The sequence below is a fragment of the Ailuropoda melanoleuca genome, chromosome 5, assembly GCF_002007445.2.
Source record: "Ailuropoda melanoleuca isolate Jingjing chromosome 5, ASM200744v2, whole genome shotgun sequence".
Classification (NCBI taxonomy): domain Eukaryota; kingdom Metazoa; phylum Chordata; class Mammalia; order Carnivora; family Ursidae; genus Ailuropoda; species Ailuropoda melanoleuca.
Genome location: NC_048222.1, coordinates 109,175,147 through 109,194,012, shown reverse-complemented (window position 1 = coordinate 109,194,012; position 18,866 = coordinate 109,175,147). Strand labels below are relative to the sequence as shown.

General features: G+C 44.8%; 1 protein-coding gene across 1 annotated transcript; it reads left to right on the top strand.

Annotated features, from left to right (window-relative positions):
* Positions 1-697: 697 nt before the first annotated feature.
* REELD1 (reeler domain containing 1) lies at positions 698-16,087 on the top strand. Its single transcript, XM_034661555.1, has 7 exons — positions 698-1,862; positions 3,665-3,883; positions 6,905-7,127; positions 9,205-9,368; positions 12,396-12,708; positions 13,231-13,294; positions 14,112-16,087. Exons 2-7 carry the CDS (start codon positions 3,676-3,678, stop codon positions 14,718-14,720), a joined length of 1,581 nt encoding a protein of 526 aa, XP_034517446.1. The 5' UTR covers positions 698-1,862; positions 3,665-3,675; the 3' UTR covers positions 14,721-16,087.
* Positions 16,088-18,866: the final 2,779 nt, after the last annotated feature.

Sequence of the window (18,866 nt, the reverse complement as noted above, 5' to 3'; positions counted from 1 at the left end):
TGCAAACCGCTTCAGAGTCTGGTTGCTTTCCTCCTCCCTTGCAGCCTTCTCTCCAAGCACATCTCGAACATGTCAAGCCCTGTGCAGGAGTCCATGGTCCAGCTTCACAGGTGGAAAGACAAAAACAAGCAAACACACAAAAAGCCCCTGAAACGAGTTCTAATAAAGGAGAATGCCACTGAGAACTCTCTGGAATCAAATCAATTTGGGCTTTTGCCCTGTCACCTATTCCAACCCTAGCTTTTCTGAAACTTTCAGCTCAAAGGATCTGTGTTTCTTGAAAAGACCCAATTCTCAAGGTAGCTGATTGCTGCCCAGTCAGTGGATCACCTAGTCTCGGGCGAGTGGCCATCTCTGACTAACTCATCAGGTGAGATGGGAGGTTGTGTCACATGGTATGTGACGGTTCTTCCAAGGGCTGAGACCTGGCTAGATTCTCCAGAGCAGTACTTCTGGGCCTTAATGTGCGTATGAATCATCTGGCGAGCAGAAATGAACACTGTGGATCTGCGGGGGGTGGGGGGGCCGGGGGCGTTGGGGGAGCTGAGAGTCTGCACTTGCCTCTAACAAGCTCCTGGGTGATGGTGATGCTGCTGGTCCACAGACCACACCTTGAACAGGGAGACTCCACAGGGACAGTAGTCAGGGTATGGAATAAAAAGTATTCAACACATTCCTGCTATTCTAGAATGTTCTCCAGTCTTTATTGCCATGAAGAATTCTGCTCAGTGTTTATGGTACAGTTCAAATGTAACTTCTATGAAGGTTTCTGGGCTCTCGTGGAGTTAATCTCATCTAACTCCTTTATGATAGCCCACTGATCATTGGCCTGATAGCTACTTGTGCATTGCTATCACCTCCATTTTTGTTTATTCTACTCATTTACGTACCATTTTTATTTATGTACGGTTTTGATGTGTGGTCTGAGTTTTAACAAGAATGTACCGTTGTGTAACTACCACCACCATAGATCCAGACAGTTGCATCGCCCCCAAATCCCCTTGTGCTGCCCTTTGAAGTTCCTCCTCCCCACAACCCCAGCCCCTGGCAACCGCCGACCTGTTTCTATTCCTATACTTTTGTCTTTTTCAGGATGCTGTATTAATAGAATCAGACACCATGTAGCCTTTTGAGTCTCCTCCATTTTGTGGTGAGTGTTTATGGATCCGGGATAGCATCAAATTCATCTGGAGTGGGCTCCAGGAATTTGCAGTTCTAACAGCTTCCAGAGGATGCTGATGGTGTGCTCTGGGAATCCCGCTTTGAGAACCACCAATCTACAGGCTTTATGCTATTATCAAGTGTCTCGGGTGATATTTATATGCCTGCGGTTTTGGGAATTCCAGCTTCAGTGCCATTGAAAGGGGAGGGAGTGGGCTTGTGGCACTTTTATATACCAAACATGGCTCTCTGGCCATGGCATCAGTCCTCACCAGCGATAACTTCTTCAGCTCCCCTTGACTCAAGAAGCAGAGGACACTGGGATTTGTTTGATTCAGTCACTCTCCCCTCGGGAGGGAAACCAAGGTGAAGGCATCCGGCTCTTGTAGAGGGTGCCAATGCCAGTCACGGGCACAACCAGTCCAGTTCTCTCTAGTTCTGACACAGGTTTGCACAGTGTTGGTGTGGAAACCACGGGCGAGGACGTGTATGCGGTCCTGGAGAAAACCAATGGGATTAAGGCCGGATCCTGATTTTGAGGGACAGCTCCCTCGGGTGTTGGGGATTAACTGTAACAGCTGCCTTCCTGCCCATTCGAGGAGAAATAGGAGAGAGAAGAAAAGACTTGTTTAAAGGATACGGCTCTGCAACTTGGAGGGGGGAAGCCAGTCCCTCAAGCCTGAAGGAAAGCGTGTTCCTAGGTAAGCGGATGCTTTCCTGGGTTCGGGTAGACTAGTGCTGGTGGGAAAGCAGAAACCTCAAGATTTGAGGAAGGGAGGGTGGGCTTTGTGGGGGTGGCTCTTAGCCCTTTCCCCTGTAGGTGGCTGTGTTTGATCTGATTCGGGGAGAGGAGACCACCTCCTGCCATCAACAAAGGCTCCAAGGACATTTTCTTGGGGTCCTTCTGGAAGAAAAAGGAAAAGCCCTGGGTCCCCTCAACTGAGAATGTGTTTTTACAGTTCATTGTTCATTATCTCTTAATGTGCCTGGGAAATTGTAGGAATGGTTCCTTGTGGTGAAGAGGTTTTTCACTTTTTTTTTAAAAATATTTTATTTATTTTATTTATTTGACAGAGATAGAGACAGCCAGCGAGAGAGGGAACACAAGCAGGGGGAGTGGGAGAGGAAGAAGCAGGCTCGTAGCAGAGGAGCCTGATGCGGGGCTCGATCCCATAACGCCGGGATCACGCCCTGAGCCGAAGGCAGACGCTTAACCGCTGTGCCACCCAGGCGCCCCCACTTTTTTTTTTTAACCTCATGGAAAGGAAATGTAGCAGAGAAAGTTATTGTCTGAAAGACTCTTAAGTCCAAAAGATTGGAGTTATAGGTCACCGTCCTGTCTCCTTGTGTCTGGTCAATGTAAGAGGCGGGGTGGTGATGGGTGAAGACAGGCTGGGGTCAATGACACTGGATTATTTGGTTGTATGGATTATCTCCTTAGCCCACTGCATTTATAGCTACTTTCCCTACATTTAAAGTATTTTATTTTTACCTTTTAAAACTAGCTTATTAAAGAGGAGGGCTGTTGTTGCCTTGCATCGCTCCTTAGATCAACATATTAGCTGAACTTTGAAAATTCCTATGTATATAAAAATATAAAAACAAACAACTCCTTTTTAAAAATGCCTAACAGTCCTAAATGTTTATTCAGAGGGCTTTCACCTGTCGTATTTGCTGTCTCTCACATTATTCTCATCTGAGAACTTCTTTACACAGTCAACTTTTAATTCTTTCTGTCCATGGCATTAGAGTTAGCAAACAAAAGTGAAACTTACTCTTTCAATGTTATTTTATCCGGTCATTTTATTTTATTCCTGAACTTCCCCCCACCCCCAACCAATGAATTTAACAAGGTGCACAGTGGATAGGCTTGGGTGTAACTTTCTCTGCTCATCTTCTCTTTGAAAAAGTAGTGAAGTAACTAAACAGTCAATAAGAGGAAGGACAAGAAAATATCAAAGTGTTGCAAACTTAACAATTGCTTCTAAGCAATTGGCATTCCAAGTTGGCAGAAATTTTGTATCATTCAACTCTCTCCTTTGCACTAATCCAAGCCACCATATGCCTTGCTGCCTGACCATGTTGGAATATTGGGTGTCTCACTTCACCAATAATGGATTATAGCTCACACTGCCCTTGGATATCAGACAGCTTGTAAAGAGTCACGTTAGGATACAAATATTTTCTGGTTTTATTTCTTTGACTTAATTAAATCCTCTTTAAAAAGAAGCAGTCTGGTCTTATGAGAAAATTATAAGAAGAGAGGTTTGGTTTAAAAAATTTATTTTTATTTTTATTTTTAAGTGTTTAGAAATGGAAACACTTCCTACAGCCTGGCACATCTTTTTGATCTTGACCTTGAGCCTTTGCCATCTGGGGAGGCAGCCCTAACTGTATCTCAGGTTTAAAGGCGGTGTATATTCAAATCAGTCACATTCAAAAGGACGTCATATCATTTTCTTAAATGGCATCTGGATTGAAGCTGTTGTTTCTCGTGACACAGGAAAGGGCAGGATGAGGGTCCTGGCCACCCTCGGAGGCTGGGCCTGTGCAGCCCTCTGCCTGGCTTCCTGCTCAGCTGCCTTTTCCCATGGTGCTGGCTCGGTGGCCTGTGAGGATATGCAGCCCAAACACATTCGAGCCCAGCCTCAGGACCCACGGACCCACCACATCACCATTCACGCCGGCAGGTCTTCCTACTCACCAGGTGACTCGGTTCCAGGTATGTAGGGGAGAGGCTTTGAAAGATGTCCCAGGCCCTACTGACAAATTCCAAGCTGTGTTTGTCCCAAGCAGGAGTTTCCTCTCTAAAGTTGGACTTAATCCTAAGAAGGAAGCATTTAGCCAAAGATAAGCATGAAATATTTGTATCATGAGAACCACATAACTAATCTCTGTATTGATACTCGTTTTTACAAGAAGTCATAAATAGCATAATTATAAAAAAAATTATCCATCCTTCTTATAAGATAAAAATAGAATTACCCTGAACAAACTTCATGTATCGTGTGTGTGTGTATGTGTGTGTGTATAAAATAGGCTTTTGCTTCTCATTATTTAAAACTGAAGTTATTTGCAGAGTGAAGAGTATTTCCTGCTATTTTAGTTTGGGTGCCTGCAAAAGCCGAGAGAGAGCTTGGGGGCGGGTAGCTTATCTGGGAGGTGATTCCAGGAAGTATAGACGAGGACAGGGGGACAGGGGAGGGAGAGACACCAGTAAGAAGTGTGAGATGGGGCAGGTCACTGCCATGGGCAACTGGACTCAATCGCAGTGGGGACCCTCTGAGAAACCATATGAAACGTGCCTCTGAATCATCTCTCAGGAGGATGGAGGGACTGGGACATTTAGGGGTGGACGGTAGCATCCCCACCACACATACGCACGTGCGTGCATACACACACACACACACACACACACATTTTAGAGTCCTGCCTGCTTACCTTACCTTGGACCAAACTCCCAGCAGAAGAACCAGAGAAGAAATCTCCAGGTGCGGAAGGTGGTGGCTGAGTGCAGACAGAAAAGCGTCGGTGCAGCCATGTGTGAGCTCAAACACATCAGGGGTGTTTGCTTGACCCCCTTTGGACTTTGCTAATTCTTTTGATGGCAATTAGAAGTGATAAAATAAAATTTACTCTGTTAGTATTGTTTTCGCCAATCATTCTGCTCTATTGGTAAGTGTGGGGGGAAAGTAGATGAGCAATATACTGGCTCCCGCAGCAACGTACTCCCCAAACTGAAATTCAGGCTATTCTGACAGAGCTTCCCAAATTTTGTCACATGACGATAGAGTGAGGAAATGATATGTGTAGAGCATGCTGGGGCAAACACAAGGGGCTCCTCAAAGCTGGGGGCAACTTTTCTGGGGCGCTCCAACCACCATAGTATGATCCCCAGCACAAGGGCTTCAATATGTCGGCACCCCCATGTTCTGTGGCTCAGGGAATGAAAATGGTAAACATCGAAGCTCTCTATTAGGGGGAAAAGCTGTAAAAATGACCCACAATATTGTGACACCCGAACTCTAATAAAAAACCTGAAGGAAACATAATTGGATTGTGATTGGAACTAAGACAATATACATAATAAAGAGCTGGAGGGAGCACTTCCCTGATTCAGTGAGGGTCAGTTATTACTTTATTGTGCCAGGATTACACTGTTTTCTTCTTTCCTTTTTTCCTGGGATCCCACTAATCTGTGAGCTCCTTGAAGGTAAGGACCATGTTATCCTGTTCATGGCTGGATGCTCAATGCCTAGCACAATGCCCAGTTTTAAATAATAACCAAATCCTTGTACAAATGTTTATTAATGAAAGTTCAAATGCATGGAAAATAAAAGGATCACAGACACTAAGCTGCATTTAGCAAGCCTATAAAGTTATGACCCTGGTTTTAGCTACTCATTTAATTACAAATGAGTTTGCCATATTATTTATGTCTGTAAGAAAAATTCCTGCAAGTGAAATTGCTAGATCAAAGGGAAACTGCATTTCTGGGCTTTTTTGGTGTGTGTTTAAAAATATATATATGTGTGTGTGTGTGTGTGTGTGTGTGTGTGTATGTATATATATACATATGGCAAATTTTATGTTATGTGTGTTTTATATATATATATATATATATAAAACATAAAATTTGCCATTCTAATTGAAGTATACTATTCAGTGACATTAAGTACATTCACAGTGTTGTACCCCATCACCATTATTCATTTCCAGAACTTTTCATTATCTCAAGCAGAAGCTCCGTACCCATTAAACAGTAATCTAATCCCTCTCTCCTCCCAGACCCTGGTAATCTCTATAATCTTTCTGTCTTCATGATAATTTACCTGCTCTAGGTACCTCACATAAGTGGAATTGTGCAATATGTCATTTTGTATTTAGCTAATTTCACTCAGTGTAGTGGTTTCTAGGTCCTTCCATGTTGTAGCATGTATCAGAGGTAACCGCATTTTAAATGTGGAAAATATTATCAGGTTACCCCCTCAAAGAATTGCATGGTCTATAGTTCCAGCACTAGTGAACGAGTACCCTAGTTTTTCCACAGTGCTATCAATACTGATTATAATTGCACATTTTACAATTTGTTTATATGATAGGTATCTCAATGGTGTCTCATAAATGTTTTTTAAATGATTGTTTTTATTTCAAGTTTTCATTTAAATTCTAGTTAGTAAACATATATGGTAAAATTGGCTTCAGGAGTAGAATTTAGTGATTCATCACTTACATATAACACTCAGTGCTCATGACAACAAGTGCCCTCCTTAATAAATCATGATTGATATTTTATTTTCCGTTTGTGTCCTTTGATAATTCGGGGTTTGGTCATCTTTTTATTGATTCACCATTACTTTTTGTATATTTGTCTGTTTTGTATCTTTACAAATACTTCTCTCGGTTTATAATTTGACTTTTGATTTCTTTAATATTCACAGTTTTTTAAAAAATCATCTTTTTCTTTATGGCAATTGGGTTTTTCTGAGAAAGGCATACCAAAACACAACTTTAAAAAAACAAACAAACATATTTTTCCTATTTTTTTTTTATTTCACAGAACTTTGATTTAAATGGAATTTATTTTGGGTGTGAAATAGCACTTTAACTATTTTTCCTCCTAATGAATTGTTTACTTTCTGGGGGCTGGTCTTCAGCTTTTATTTTTGAAATTACCCGTATAGAATCACCAAATGGAACCACAGCAAGAGGGCTCACCTTGAATAGATGTTTTCTGTTGCAGTGACCGTGACGAGCAGCCGTGATTTCATGGGATTTCTACTTCAGGCTCGAAGAGTGTCTGATCACCAAATAGCTGGCACTTTTGTTTTCATTCCTCCTCATTCCAAAGCAATGGCTTGTTTTCAAGACGCTGACACAGTCACCCACTCTGACAAGTCCCGGAAGAGAAAGCTGTCCTTCGAGTGGAAGGCCCCTGCCCAGCCTGTGGGAGACATCACATTCCTGTAAGAGCGAGAGCAGTGCTGCTTCTCGGTAACGGAGCCTTGTACTCTGAAGGGGGGTGCTTCTCCTCTCCCTTCCTTCATGCTTCAGCCCCTACCTCCAGGCACCTCATGACAAGGACAGGGTCACGAGGACTGCCCCAACTAGACAGTCTATGCAGAGGGTAACCAAAAAAGAAGTTGCCCCCAGCTCCCCTCTTTGTCATTGTCCACAGTTCAGCAGTATGTGACTTCCCTTCCTCTCTGCACACAGGTACCTCTTGGCCAGCCTCTCCAGGAAATTCTGACCAGAGGAAAAAGAAAGACCAGTGGGAGAGGAGGGAAAACGGAGAAAGACAGAGGCTGGGGCAGACAGACAAGTAGACACTTCCCTGGGCCCAGGGAAAGACACTGAGGTCTCTGTGCCTTGGCTTGTGGTCTATCAGATGGCCGAAATGATGACAGTACCTACCTCAAGGGCTTGTGTAGGGATGAAAGAGCCAGTATATGCCAAGTGCTTACAGCAGTTCCTGGCAATAGGAAACACCATATATGCATCATTACTCAAAATGAGACACTTGCTTTGCACTTCCTTTCAGACACTTGCATTTACCAAGAAAGAGATTTTTTTTTTTTTTTACTCTTGGGAAAGGGTGTGTATTCCCCAGTTTCTTTGCCCCACGCCCATGTGTGTATATATATATATATATATATATATATACATATATATATATATATATATAATATATGAGGCTGTGCCTGAGGGTGGAGGCATCCAGACCCCATGTTGTTTTCCCTGCCAGGTTCTCCCCTCTGCACTGGGAACAAGGACAGATGAGCTGTGGGTCCCCCCCCCCACTTCCCTGCCTCTGCAGTGCCCTTTTTCTATCCCTTCCTGGTGGCCCAACTCAGCAGGCAGGATAACAAGGAGGACAGACCATGCCCTCATAATTTTGCCCATTTGGGAAGGCCAGTACCCATTTGACTATCAGTGTAAACTAGCCGTTGCCTGGGGGGCTTTGGTTCTGATCCAGTGCGGGGGATGTGTGCTGTTTGAAGACCTTCAATCTATACAGTTTCTTTTATTTCTCAAAGCGTCTCCATTTCTATTTCCGGTTTGCCTCAGAGCTGCTGTGTGCTTCATAGGAAGTAGTTTAGAAACTATTATCTCCATTTGACAATGAAGTCACTTGATCAGAAGCCTCTCCCCAAGTCACCCTGTGCTCTCTCACCTTCCGGATCCTTTCCCACAGTAACAGTGATGGTGTGTCTGAGGCCTGCGCCATGATTCTTATTTGACCCTAACACTCTGGGTGACCTCAGCTAAATTAATCACATTTTTTTAATGACTTTTATTTTTTTTAATTTATTTTAAGATTTTATTTATTTACAAGAGAGACGGAGAAACAGGCTCCCTGCTAAGCAAAGAGCCCGATGAGGGACTCGATCCCAGGACCCTGGCATCATGACCTGAGCGGAAGACAGATGCCTAACTGACTGAGCCACCCAGGGTCCCCTAAATTAATCACATTTTTGTAACTATCTTCTGAATATTTAAACTGGGAAAAATGATTCTAGCCGATAATTCCTACCTCAGTGAAATTTGGGGAAGGATAAATGAGATAATGTTTGTGAAAGGGATTTTTACTAAAGAAAGCCATAAAGTATTCAAAATATTAGTTGGAGTACCAACAATTTATCTCTAATTTTCAATGGAATCTACAATTACAACAGAGCCGTACAATTGTGCAACAGAATTATGAAATTTTCAATTAACAGAGTAATTCAATTAACAATATCCCGGTAATGGCTAATAATAAAGTTGAGGACGGAACCTGTTGAGACTAAACAGCTGAAGAAGACACCTTTTAGCCAAAACGAGGTTTTCTAATGACTGTATTTATTCAGGAGGAGAATTGAGACATATCCTTCCCTGTTTTAATTATTTGCCACTATAGAGTTTTTGTTTCTAAAAAGAACGGAGTCACCCATAGGGCAATACGACCATCTCTTCACTTTTTCTGTTCATGTCGACTTTTGTTCTTCAGGTGTTATTTAAGGGAAACCAAACCCTCGCATCATTTTGCTTTCTTTTTCACAGTTTGTCAGTTGTCCAGTCCTATTTCGTTTACTGGGAGAGGATCGAATCATCTGTTGTGTCTCAACAGACACACCGCGGAGCCCACGCTGACGGCCGCGAGCAGCCCGGCTCAGCGAGGCCAACATCTGGCTGGTGGCAGGAGGCAAACGAAAGCAGCGCCCCAGGTACAGCTTGCCGCAGGACTCAAGAGCCTGCTTGGCATCGTTATGGGAGGCAGAGGGAGAAGCAGGCTCCCCACTGAGCAAGGAGCCCCATGCAGGACTCGATCCCAGGACCCTGGGACCATGACCTGAGTCGAGGGCAGACACCCAACTGACTGAGCCACCCAGATGCCCCTAAATTAATCACATTTTTATAACTGCCTTCTGAATAGCTAAACTGGGAAAAATGTGATTTTCATTTAGAAGTTACTACTGCCAGTTCCAGTTCCTGCAACACAAGCACTAAACACCTGGCTTGGCCGCTGCGGCGGCTTACGGCCAAGGGCAGGAGGGAATGCTTGCCATTGCTGTTTGTCCACTTCAACCTCACAAATTATGGGGGGCCCCGGGGTGGAGAGTTGGATTCTGCCACAAAGCCAAACAACAGCACCCACCTCCCCCCCACTCCCACACTAGCCAATCAATCATCACGACGTCTTAGCGAGGTTCTTCAGACCCCTGGAGCTCCATGGGGAGCACAAGAAAGAGATGATCTTTTCTCCTTCATATATACAATCTTGTGCAGCTTTCACTGTTAGTTTCCATGGTAGGTAGATGGCTCTTCGCAGGCTGGGTTGGAGAAAGGAATCAGGAATGAGAGGCTGTTTTGACGGCAACGGACTTTTTTCCTGGTTCACCACATAACCTGAGACTCCTTTGGCCCGTGAACTTCTGAGACAAAACCAAACCAGAGAATACAGTGAGAATACAGCTACACAATACAGTGCTCACCTGGAAATTCCTGGGGATACGGAGCTCATTTCCATTATCGATCTCTGGTTAAGTGCTCAGAACCGATGCACTCAGAGAGGCCACCTGCACAGACACTCCCATCTTTAATCCTTTCAATTCCACCTTCCTGGACTCTGTCCTTTGTTCTTGGGCAACATGCTAATGCCCGACTTGGCTCAGTCTAGCAGACCCAGGCACAGAGCTTCCCTGGCCGCTCTCCGTACTCTGCCTTTGCCCAACCGGTCTTCTTCCATCTGCCCAGCACCACTCCCTCCAACCTTCCCACCAAGATACTCCTAAAAGCAGAGTAAGGGTCTCAGGGTCTAACAGTGTGGCCTGAAGAAAACCCTGCAAATCCAACATGTGTTTGAAGTCTCATGTTTCATTTTCTAAATCATGCAAATGTTGCATTTTAATCCCAAGCATGTTTGTTTTAATATGAATATGACTAAAAGTTGGGTGTCAGGAAGTGGCATCATTTTGTCCCTGCAGTCTCTCTTGGGACCCTGCTGGGAACCTTGTCCACCACGGGGTGGGGTGACAGACTCCCGTCTGCACAGCTACAGGGTAAACCCCTCAGTACCCTGCCGCACATGTTCTTGCCCTCCTGGCCCTGCCTGTTTCCTGCCCATTCGTCTACACAAACCCCGGTGTTTTTCAGAGGTAAAAGGAGCGTGTTTGTACATGTGCATTGTGGCGGGGGGAGGGGATGTCATCTAGCAGAGTGAAATAGATTTCTTAAGTATAAGAAGACTGCAGTGGGCAAATTATGAATGATGAATGTTCACATGAGGAAGATAGTATATTGTCTTTCTCAAACTTATTTCCCAAGAGACCCTCAGGACACTTTGGGGTCTTCCCAACCCCATTAGGCATGATCTCCATGTTTTGCCGTCTGATACTTCCTCAAACTGGGCTCTTCCTCCTGATAATCTATTTATCTTTCAAGGGGAGGTTCAAATATCTCCTTTGTGAGACTTTCCCCTGTACTTCTTGGGAGGCAAATGTAATTGCCTTCTTATTTCTGGATTTAAACCTCTCATCACACTGTCATTTATAAGGCAGGACATCGGAGAATCTCTCCTCCTAGATTTCGAGTTCGGGAACCACAATGGCCACTACTCGGCACTTCTGCATCCCCAGCATTCACAGCAATGCCCATCCCACACTGTGCCCGTGCGAAATGTCCGCACGCATTTCGAGTTCAGGCAGGAGTCTAAAACTGCCGAGCTTTTGCCACATTCTGTGTGTCCGTTAGGCTTCTTTGTTTTCCACTCCAATCTCAATGTCTCCGAATGGTGAAGGCTTTGGAGAAGAGTGGCGCTAAAAGAAAAAAAAAAAAAAAAGCATTTCAACCTAGTTAGAGTGCTGGCCAGAGAAACCTCCACTAATGTGTTTTTCTGCGAACGCCATCATTGTCATCCTAAGCGCTGTCAGGGTATTGCATGATACCGCGCTCGTTGCGTGCTCATTCGTGCCAGGCACTGTGCTCCCTGCTTCTATATCAGTGATTTTATTTCACCCCTCAGCAGCTCTAGGCTGTAGGAACCATTATCGGTCCCATTTTGCAAAAGAAGAAACTGATGCTCTGGGAGGACTTGCCCCAATCCAGAAGTTAGCGGAATGGAGAGTTGAACCCAGACAGTCGTCTGACTCCAAAACTGGTGCTTGCTTGCTTGCTTGCTTGCTTGCTGTGCTGTTTCTAATTTCTATATCTAAAGCTCTGGGCTGTCACGTTGGTCAGTCACGGATGGGAAATGAGATGGTGGAGGGCAGTGATCTTGACTCTGCCCATGGCAGAGGCTCAAGTCATTATCATCACCAGGGAGACTTTTACTGTTAATAATATGGCAGGAAAGATCTAAGGCTTTCAAAAATCTTTGATTTGTGGGATTCTGATTTTGGGTTTTTTTTCTAACTAGAAGCAGTTTTTGGCAGAGGTAAGGAAAAAAAAACAGTGGTCACAGTGGTTTCTATATTCCCTGCATAATGACTCTGAAGAATGCACAAGCCCACAGGGCCAGAGACTTACTATTTACAAAGGTGTTAGAAATCGAGTCCTTTGCCACTTGGTCAAGGGCTTCTATTACTGGGCAGATGGTCTTTTTGTTGATACTTTTGAGTGGCCCAAACTTAACGGTTTGTCTTAAAGTCACATTAAAGTCTCTGGTATTTACCCCATTATCATGATCATTTGTGCTAATCAATACAAGGAAATGCTCTCACTCTCTGTTGTGGTGTCTTTGGATCTCTGTTTAGCTCCCAGTGCGCCCGGCGCTCTTCCCCAGCAGCGTGCAAACATTTTTGCTGTTGCCCCAACTGGAACTGCAGAGGAGAACAGCATAGATCCTTTTCCTGCAAGTTTTTGGGTGACAGAGATTCCCAGGGGTGCAGAGACTCTGTTCCAATCATCTTCACACACAGCTACTGCAGTCAGCAATGGCCAGCAACCCAGAGGGGACAGCAACCCGACCCTAGAACCATCCCTGGATATCCGCGGGCTGGAGAGACTCATGGCCCTCAGGAGTTTCTTCTCAGAGGGCATTGCTTCCAGCCCTAGCACCCACCTCAGGTAATGGGTTACGGGCGAATCATTCAGTGGGGTGGTGGGATAAGGCCAGACACTGGGGTGCTGAGGGAGTCTAAACTTCTTGGCATCTGACAGGAAAAGATTTCACCATATTTATTCTTAAGTGCACAAGAAACCCTGATTATAGAAGGGCTACTGGCAAAAAGGGCTGGGTATGAAAATCACCTGGGGAAACTGTACTTTCTCAGATAGGGTGAGATCTCTGGCATGCTGCTATGAATAAAATCAGATATAAATACACGCTTTGTAGAAGAGCTATGTAAATTTATAATATATAATTACATGTTTTATGAAAAATAAATAAAAGCATTCAGTGAGGCTTTGTTGCTATCCTCACTTGCCTCTTTCCCACCTCTCTCCCTCTTTCCCCTTTGGCCCCAGCTCCAAACTTAGGAGCCTTTCCAAGGAAATCTGATTTTGTCAGTATACACAACAATGGTAGGATATGTTGCTTTTTGATCTGCGTACTTAGTTTTCTCTTAGCCCTTCTATCCTTCCCTTTAGGACTCAGGATGATCCAAGCTTTGATTCATTGGAAACTTGCCTGCCCTTGGATAGGGATGAACAGGTAACAACCCTGCTTGTATGTGGGTGATGAGGTTGATATTTTGATTCTGGTGTGGGCATTTCCAGACTGGGAAAGCAGAGCTATTAGACTAGTAACCAAAATTTGAGAGAAGGAGGCAAGGGTATAATATACACGCAGCATCTTTTTACCAATCAATAGCAGCCTTTCTGTTATACACAGTGTCTCTGAAGTTATCGACAATTGTAGAAATTGATAGTTTTAGTGATTTGTTTTCCCACTTAGCCTCAGTTAATAATTCCTGTCTCCCTACCTCTCCACCCCCCTCTACAACATTGGCCTTAAAACACCATGTATGGTTCCAGAGGTTAGATCAATGGGCAATATAAAATATACATGGCCACTGATTTACTATTCCTTTGAAGTCTTAAAAGGAACACAAAATAAAACATGGTATAATATTCTTACTCAAATTTATTGGAACCTACAGCAAGATTAAATGCCCTCTTGCATGGGTCTTAGCATAAAAAGACACTCAAAGCTTTCTGCCCTTGAAGATGATAATCAGGCATCTTGGTCTGGAAACCTCTTAAAGGACCCTGGGTCTATTCTTGTAACTGGCCTCCATGCTTTCTTTGTGGGGTTTCCATTAGCCACCTTATCCCCATCAATCACAAGGGCATATCTATCTACTTGGGCATTTTACTCCGAGCTCTTTCAGGAGCAGACACAAGGCTAAGTTTTCAGCTGCTGCCTGCGAATCCTCAAGAAACACAGGTTAAGTGTAAAGTTTAGTGGCAGCTCGGAAGAAGACCAGGTCCTTTGACTTCTTTTTTTTTTTCCCCCTTTGCTTTTTTAGGACAAAATGGAGTCCTCTAATAAGACCGTGATGAGGCCCGCTCAGTCCACTGCCCATCTCACCTATCCTCGGCACCTCTGGCCGTCTGAAGCACTCACTGGGAATGGGGCTGGGGAAGCCACCCCAACTCCTGTCTTCCACAACTCTCCTGCTTCCAGGTCACCTGCTGCTGGCAGCCAGCCAAGAGCATCTGGACCTTCTGCCAGCTTCTCACCTCAGTCAAAGCGCAAGGAGCCCAGAGTGGGGGAAGGACATGGAGGGGACAGAGTGGGATACCCCAGAAAGACCCAGCCAAGGCCTGAGGTTGGGCAAGAGGGAGCCAGTGCCCCTTCAGGGATCCAGCTCAGGACTCCCCAGCTGGGACTCCTGCTTTGCCTTTCCGCCACCTTGGGCATGGCCCTGGCTGCCGGCCTCCGCTGCCTGCACAAGCAGCATTGCCACAGACAGACAGAAGTGTCCTTCGGCGAGCCCGCCGGGGATGCTGTTGCCAGGAGCGACAGTGGCGAGCCAGCGCGTGTCAGAAAGATTGGGGAGAACAGTTTTGTTTTGGTTGAAGCGGAATACAACTGGATCACTTCCTCTGTGGGTAGCGAGAAAACAGTCCTCTGAGAAGACCGTCTTACCGGGCCTCCGAGTGGCCCTCCGTGGACCCTGCAGTGTCTCAGCCAGAACGGAGCTAATGAGAATAGCTGATGAGGACAGGGACTCGCTGTGCCCCCTCAGCGAGCAGTTAGCAGAGGAAGCTGTGAAAGGACAGTTTTATCAACAGAGGGAGTTCTTCCCGAGCTTTGTTGTCTTAACATCTGTAATTTAGCTGCTTTTTTTCTATTCACAATTAGACGTTCTGTTTGAAGAGTTAAACTCGGCACAATGAATATTGTATAACCTGCTCGTTAACTAGACTCCTGTGGCCGCCAAGCTTCCTCTGCTGCCTTAAGGAACCTGCGGAGAGAGAAATTCTGTCCCTCCTCGGCACGTCAGCCTCGTCCCCTCTAACTCTTTGAAAAAAAGTAATGTTGGGGTAGTGTCTCCAGTAAGCAAAAGAACCGCAGCGTCACTTCACCTCTCCAAGCAGCCCCGGAAAAGCTTCATTGTCAGAACCAGCCTTCAAAACTGGCCCTGCTTCGGTTGACTTGGTGAGTGCAAGGGTATTCCGTCTTCTTGGAAACTCAGGAGCCTGGCAAATCCCCCTCGGAAATTGATCTGAAGCAAGGACAGTTTTAGAGAGCTTGATCGAACACATCTGTGGGGAAACGTGTATGTGCCGCATAAACACCAGAGAGGGGTAAGCAAGCCCCTTCATCAGGTGCAACTGGATCTGAGACCTCCCACCCATTTACACGTGATGGGAGGCTTACGTATCCGGACAGCCGGCAAACATATTGCCTTTTGCCAAAGGTCAGGCTGGAAAAAATGATGATACCACACAGTTTGAGGAAGAGGTCCTACTCATCTTTTCAGGGAGAAAAAGAAGACAGCGTCATGGACAAAGACCATCTTCCTGCTCTTGTGACTTAGGAAGATCACTTCGATTTAGCCTAGTGTCCCATAGATGTTATGTGCGGCCAAGACGACAGGTTTGAATATAACTATTGAATATGCTTGGGTAAGAGGACACATAGAAATTAGCTGCCTTTTCAGAGGTAAACCTGTTCCAGAGTCACGAAACATTTTAATATAGAAACAAAAAACCACTATACATTTGGAAAGGGTGATTATTTATCGAGCACCTAAATCCCACAGGTACTGTGCTAAGAAATTCGCATACATTTTCACATTTAACTCTCACAACGACTCAATGAAGAATAAGTTCATACTAACTTGCCTAAGAGAGAAACGGATTTGTGACTTCTCAATCCAACAATAAAAACATGTTTTTAAAAACTGGGTGTATGGGAAAGAGATAAATCCCACTGTTTTTCCAGCCTCTTTTAGCTCTTAGGGCACTAATTCCGAGGTTGTTTCCTCCTGGATTCTGGGCTAGGTAGATCTGTTCCCTGGCTTCAGACGAGTGCCTCATTAGGAACATGGAGACCTAGGTAATTATGTGTTCACACACGAATGTGTTCTAGGAATACTGTGGAAATAAACGAATGTACTATACTCCCTTCTACATAAGCCCCCCCCCAAATGATATCCTCCCTGAGATGCAGACGAGGAACCCCACCAGTGGAGAGCTCTCCTCCGGCCATCATCCTCTGGCCAACAATAAAAAATTGTTTCACAATTATCTGTGAAATAAGCTACCCTCAACTCGGTGGTTTACACAGCCACTACCACCACCATTCATGGTCCTTCACGGTTTGGGGTTGCCTGGGCTCAGCTGGGCAGTTCTTCTGTTCCGTGTGCTGTTGAGTGGGCGGGAACAGCCAAGCTGACTCGCTCACATGGCTGGGGGTTGGTGCTGGCTGCTGGCTGGGGCTCAACCGGGGCTGTCGATGAGTGTGGGCAGCACTTTGTACCTTCTCTCCATAGCCTTTTATAGCATGTGGCTGGGTTCCCAGAGCGGTGTTCCATGCAGACAACCAGAAGCTGGGGGGCTCTTCAGTCCTAGCCTTGAAAGTAATGTGGTTTCTGCCACTTTCCAGCGGTTACAGGAAGTCCTCCTTCTTCAAAGGGAAGGGCAATGGATTTTGCTTTTGGATGGGAGAGGTGGCAAAGGATTTGAAGCTATCTTTAATTTGCCACTTCTCTGGTTAGACAGCCTGCCGTGGGGCCTCTGTGAGTGTAGAAGGAGGGGGTGTTCATCCCCAGGAGGAGCCCTGGGTCACCTTCCCTGCAAAGCATCGAAGGGGGTGAGGGAAATCTCAGGGTCAGGCATTTCCTCTTCTCTGGCTCCATGGGCGAAATAGCAAAGCATGGCAGAAGAGTCAGCCAGACCTCTGAGTCTCTGCTTCCTCATCAGAGAAAAGCAGAATTCTTTACATCTTTTGGTTGTTGTGAAGGGTAAGTGTACATTCAACCTTTAGCCAGCTATGACTAACTCCCTAATGTCACCTTATAGCTGCAACACTGTCTTTAAATCTAGTCCATTTAGAGAAACTCCGTGACCACCAAAAACTCCTTTTCCACGACAGCTTCTCCCCTGTGACCCCCCTCCCCCACCCAAAAAATGGAGGTGGTCCCGGCACAAGTTGTCATGGTCGCCAATGACTACAACGCCTGCTGGGGGTCAGACATTTTTGCTGAGACGTTCTGAGGAAACTCTTTTTTGGCAGGAGTAGTGGAGTCCATAGACCTGTAGTCATGAGACACAAAACCCCTCTGTTACTGTGAACTTGAAGGTCCTCTAAGCCTGGCTTCAGAGAAGCCCCAGAGGGGAGCCAGTAGGAAGTGTTAACCTGAAGGCATTTACTAAAGCACAAAGCCATTAAAAGTTAAAAAAAAAAAAAAAAAAAGGCAACGGACTCAAATGCAACATCTTAACATTGCTTTTTTGTTTTGTAGGAACAGCTATAGAATTGTCTGGCCAGCCACTTCTTAGAGAAGGGGGTTTGGGCTAAGTACACATTTAAGGGAAAAGAACAGAAAAACAATTGCTGAAAACTTTTTATATTTTCAAAACTCTTTATATTTCAAACAAATCAATCGTGTCAATTTAATATCGTGTTAATTTAATGCAGATCGAGAGTAGGGGTGACCCTCAACCTTTTTACACTGTGAAGCTATTTCTGATTTTTCTAATTGATTTCTCTCCTTGGATACAACACTTTTGCTAACTCACAACTTAATGCTCGGCTATAGCCTGGCTGAGCTATCCCACTGTCGAGGCTGTCTGGATTTTAATTTGCTGTGACGATGCTTATTTCCTTAAAAAAAAATTCTAATTAACAACAACGACAAAAAAAAATGGGGCAACAAACCAGTAAATATTTAAACAACTGTCACGTTTTATTTGAAAAGTTGTCTGGAGATGGCTGGCAATTTAGGAATAAATTACAGATATACCCTCTTCCATTCTTGGAGTTCGGGTATTTATCAGTGATCCCAGCTCTTCTGGAACACAGGCTCTGTGATTTGATATCATTCCACCCCAACCTATCCCCTTCTTTTAGAAGTGGTGTGTGGCAAGGAATTTCTTTTATTCGAAGTGAAATGAATTTGCATTCCTTATTTTATTAAACTTGAGAGCATTTTCGGAAGAACTTTGCTCCATCTGTAGGCAGAGGGCCTTGGGGGGTTGCAGAAGCAGGCCCAGTCACCTCTGGTTTAGAACAGCAGGAGGGCTGTTATGATAAAAGGAAGTCTGAGGTGTCATTTGTGATTCTGTTCTTTACATTCAAAAAGAAAACGTGAACATTTTGAGACCCCACTCCGTTGACAATTGGGTGGAGCTACCAGGACCACTGAGGACTGTCAGATGTTTTCTTGGTGCCTTTTTAAAAAAAAATTAACATTTAATGTATTATTTGTTTCAGGGGTACAGGTCTGTGATTCATCAGTCTTACACAATTCACAGCACTCACCATTAGCACATACCCTCCCCAAAGTCCATCACCCAGCCACCCCATCCCTCCCATCTCCCTCCACTCCAGTAACCCTCAGTTTGTTTCCTGAGATGAAGAGTCTCTTATGGTTTGTCTCCCTCTCTGGTTTCTTCTTGTTTCCTTTTTTTTCCCTTCTTCCCCTGTGATCCTCTGCCTTGTTTCTCAAATTCCACATATCAGTGAGATCCAGTGATAATTATCTTTCTCTGATTGACTTATTTCTCTTAGCATAATACCCTCTAGTTCCATCCACGTGGTTCCAAAGGGC

Coding starts and splice junctions, on each gene's coding strand:
- REELD1 (XM_034661555.1), top strand. CDS start 3,676: ATGAGGGTCCTGGCCACCCTCGGAGGCTGGGCCTGTGCAGCCCTCTGC. Junction 3,884..6,904: donor ACCAGGTGACTCGGTTCCAG/GTATGTAGGGGA, acceptor TTTCTGTTGCAG/TGACCGTGACGAGCAGCCGT. Junction 9,369..12,395: donor AAACGAAAGCAGCGCCCCAG/GTACAGCTTGCC, acceptor ATCTCTGTTTAG/CTCCCAGTGCGCCCGGCGCT.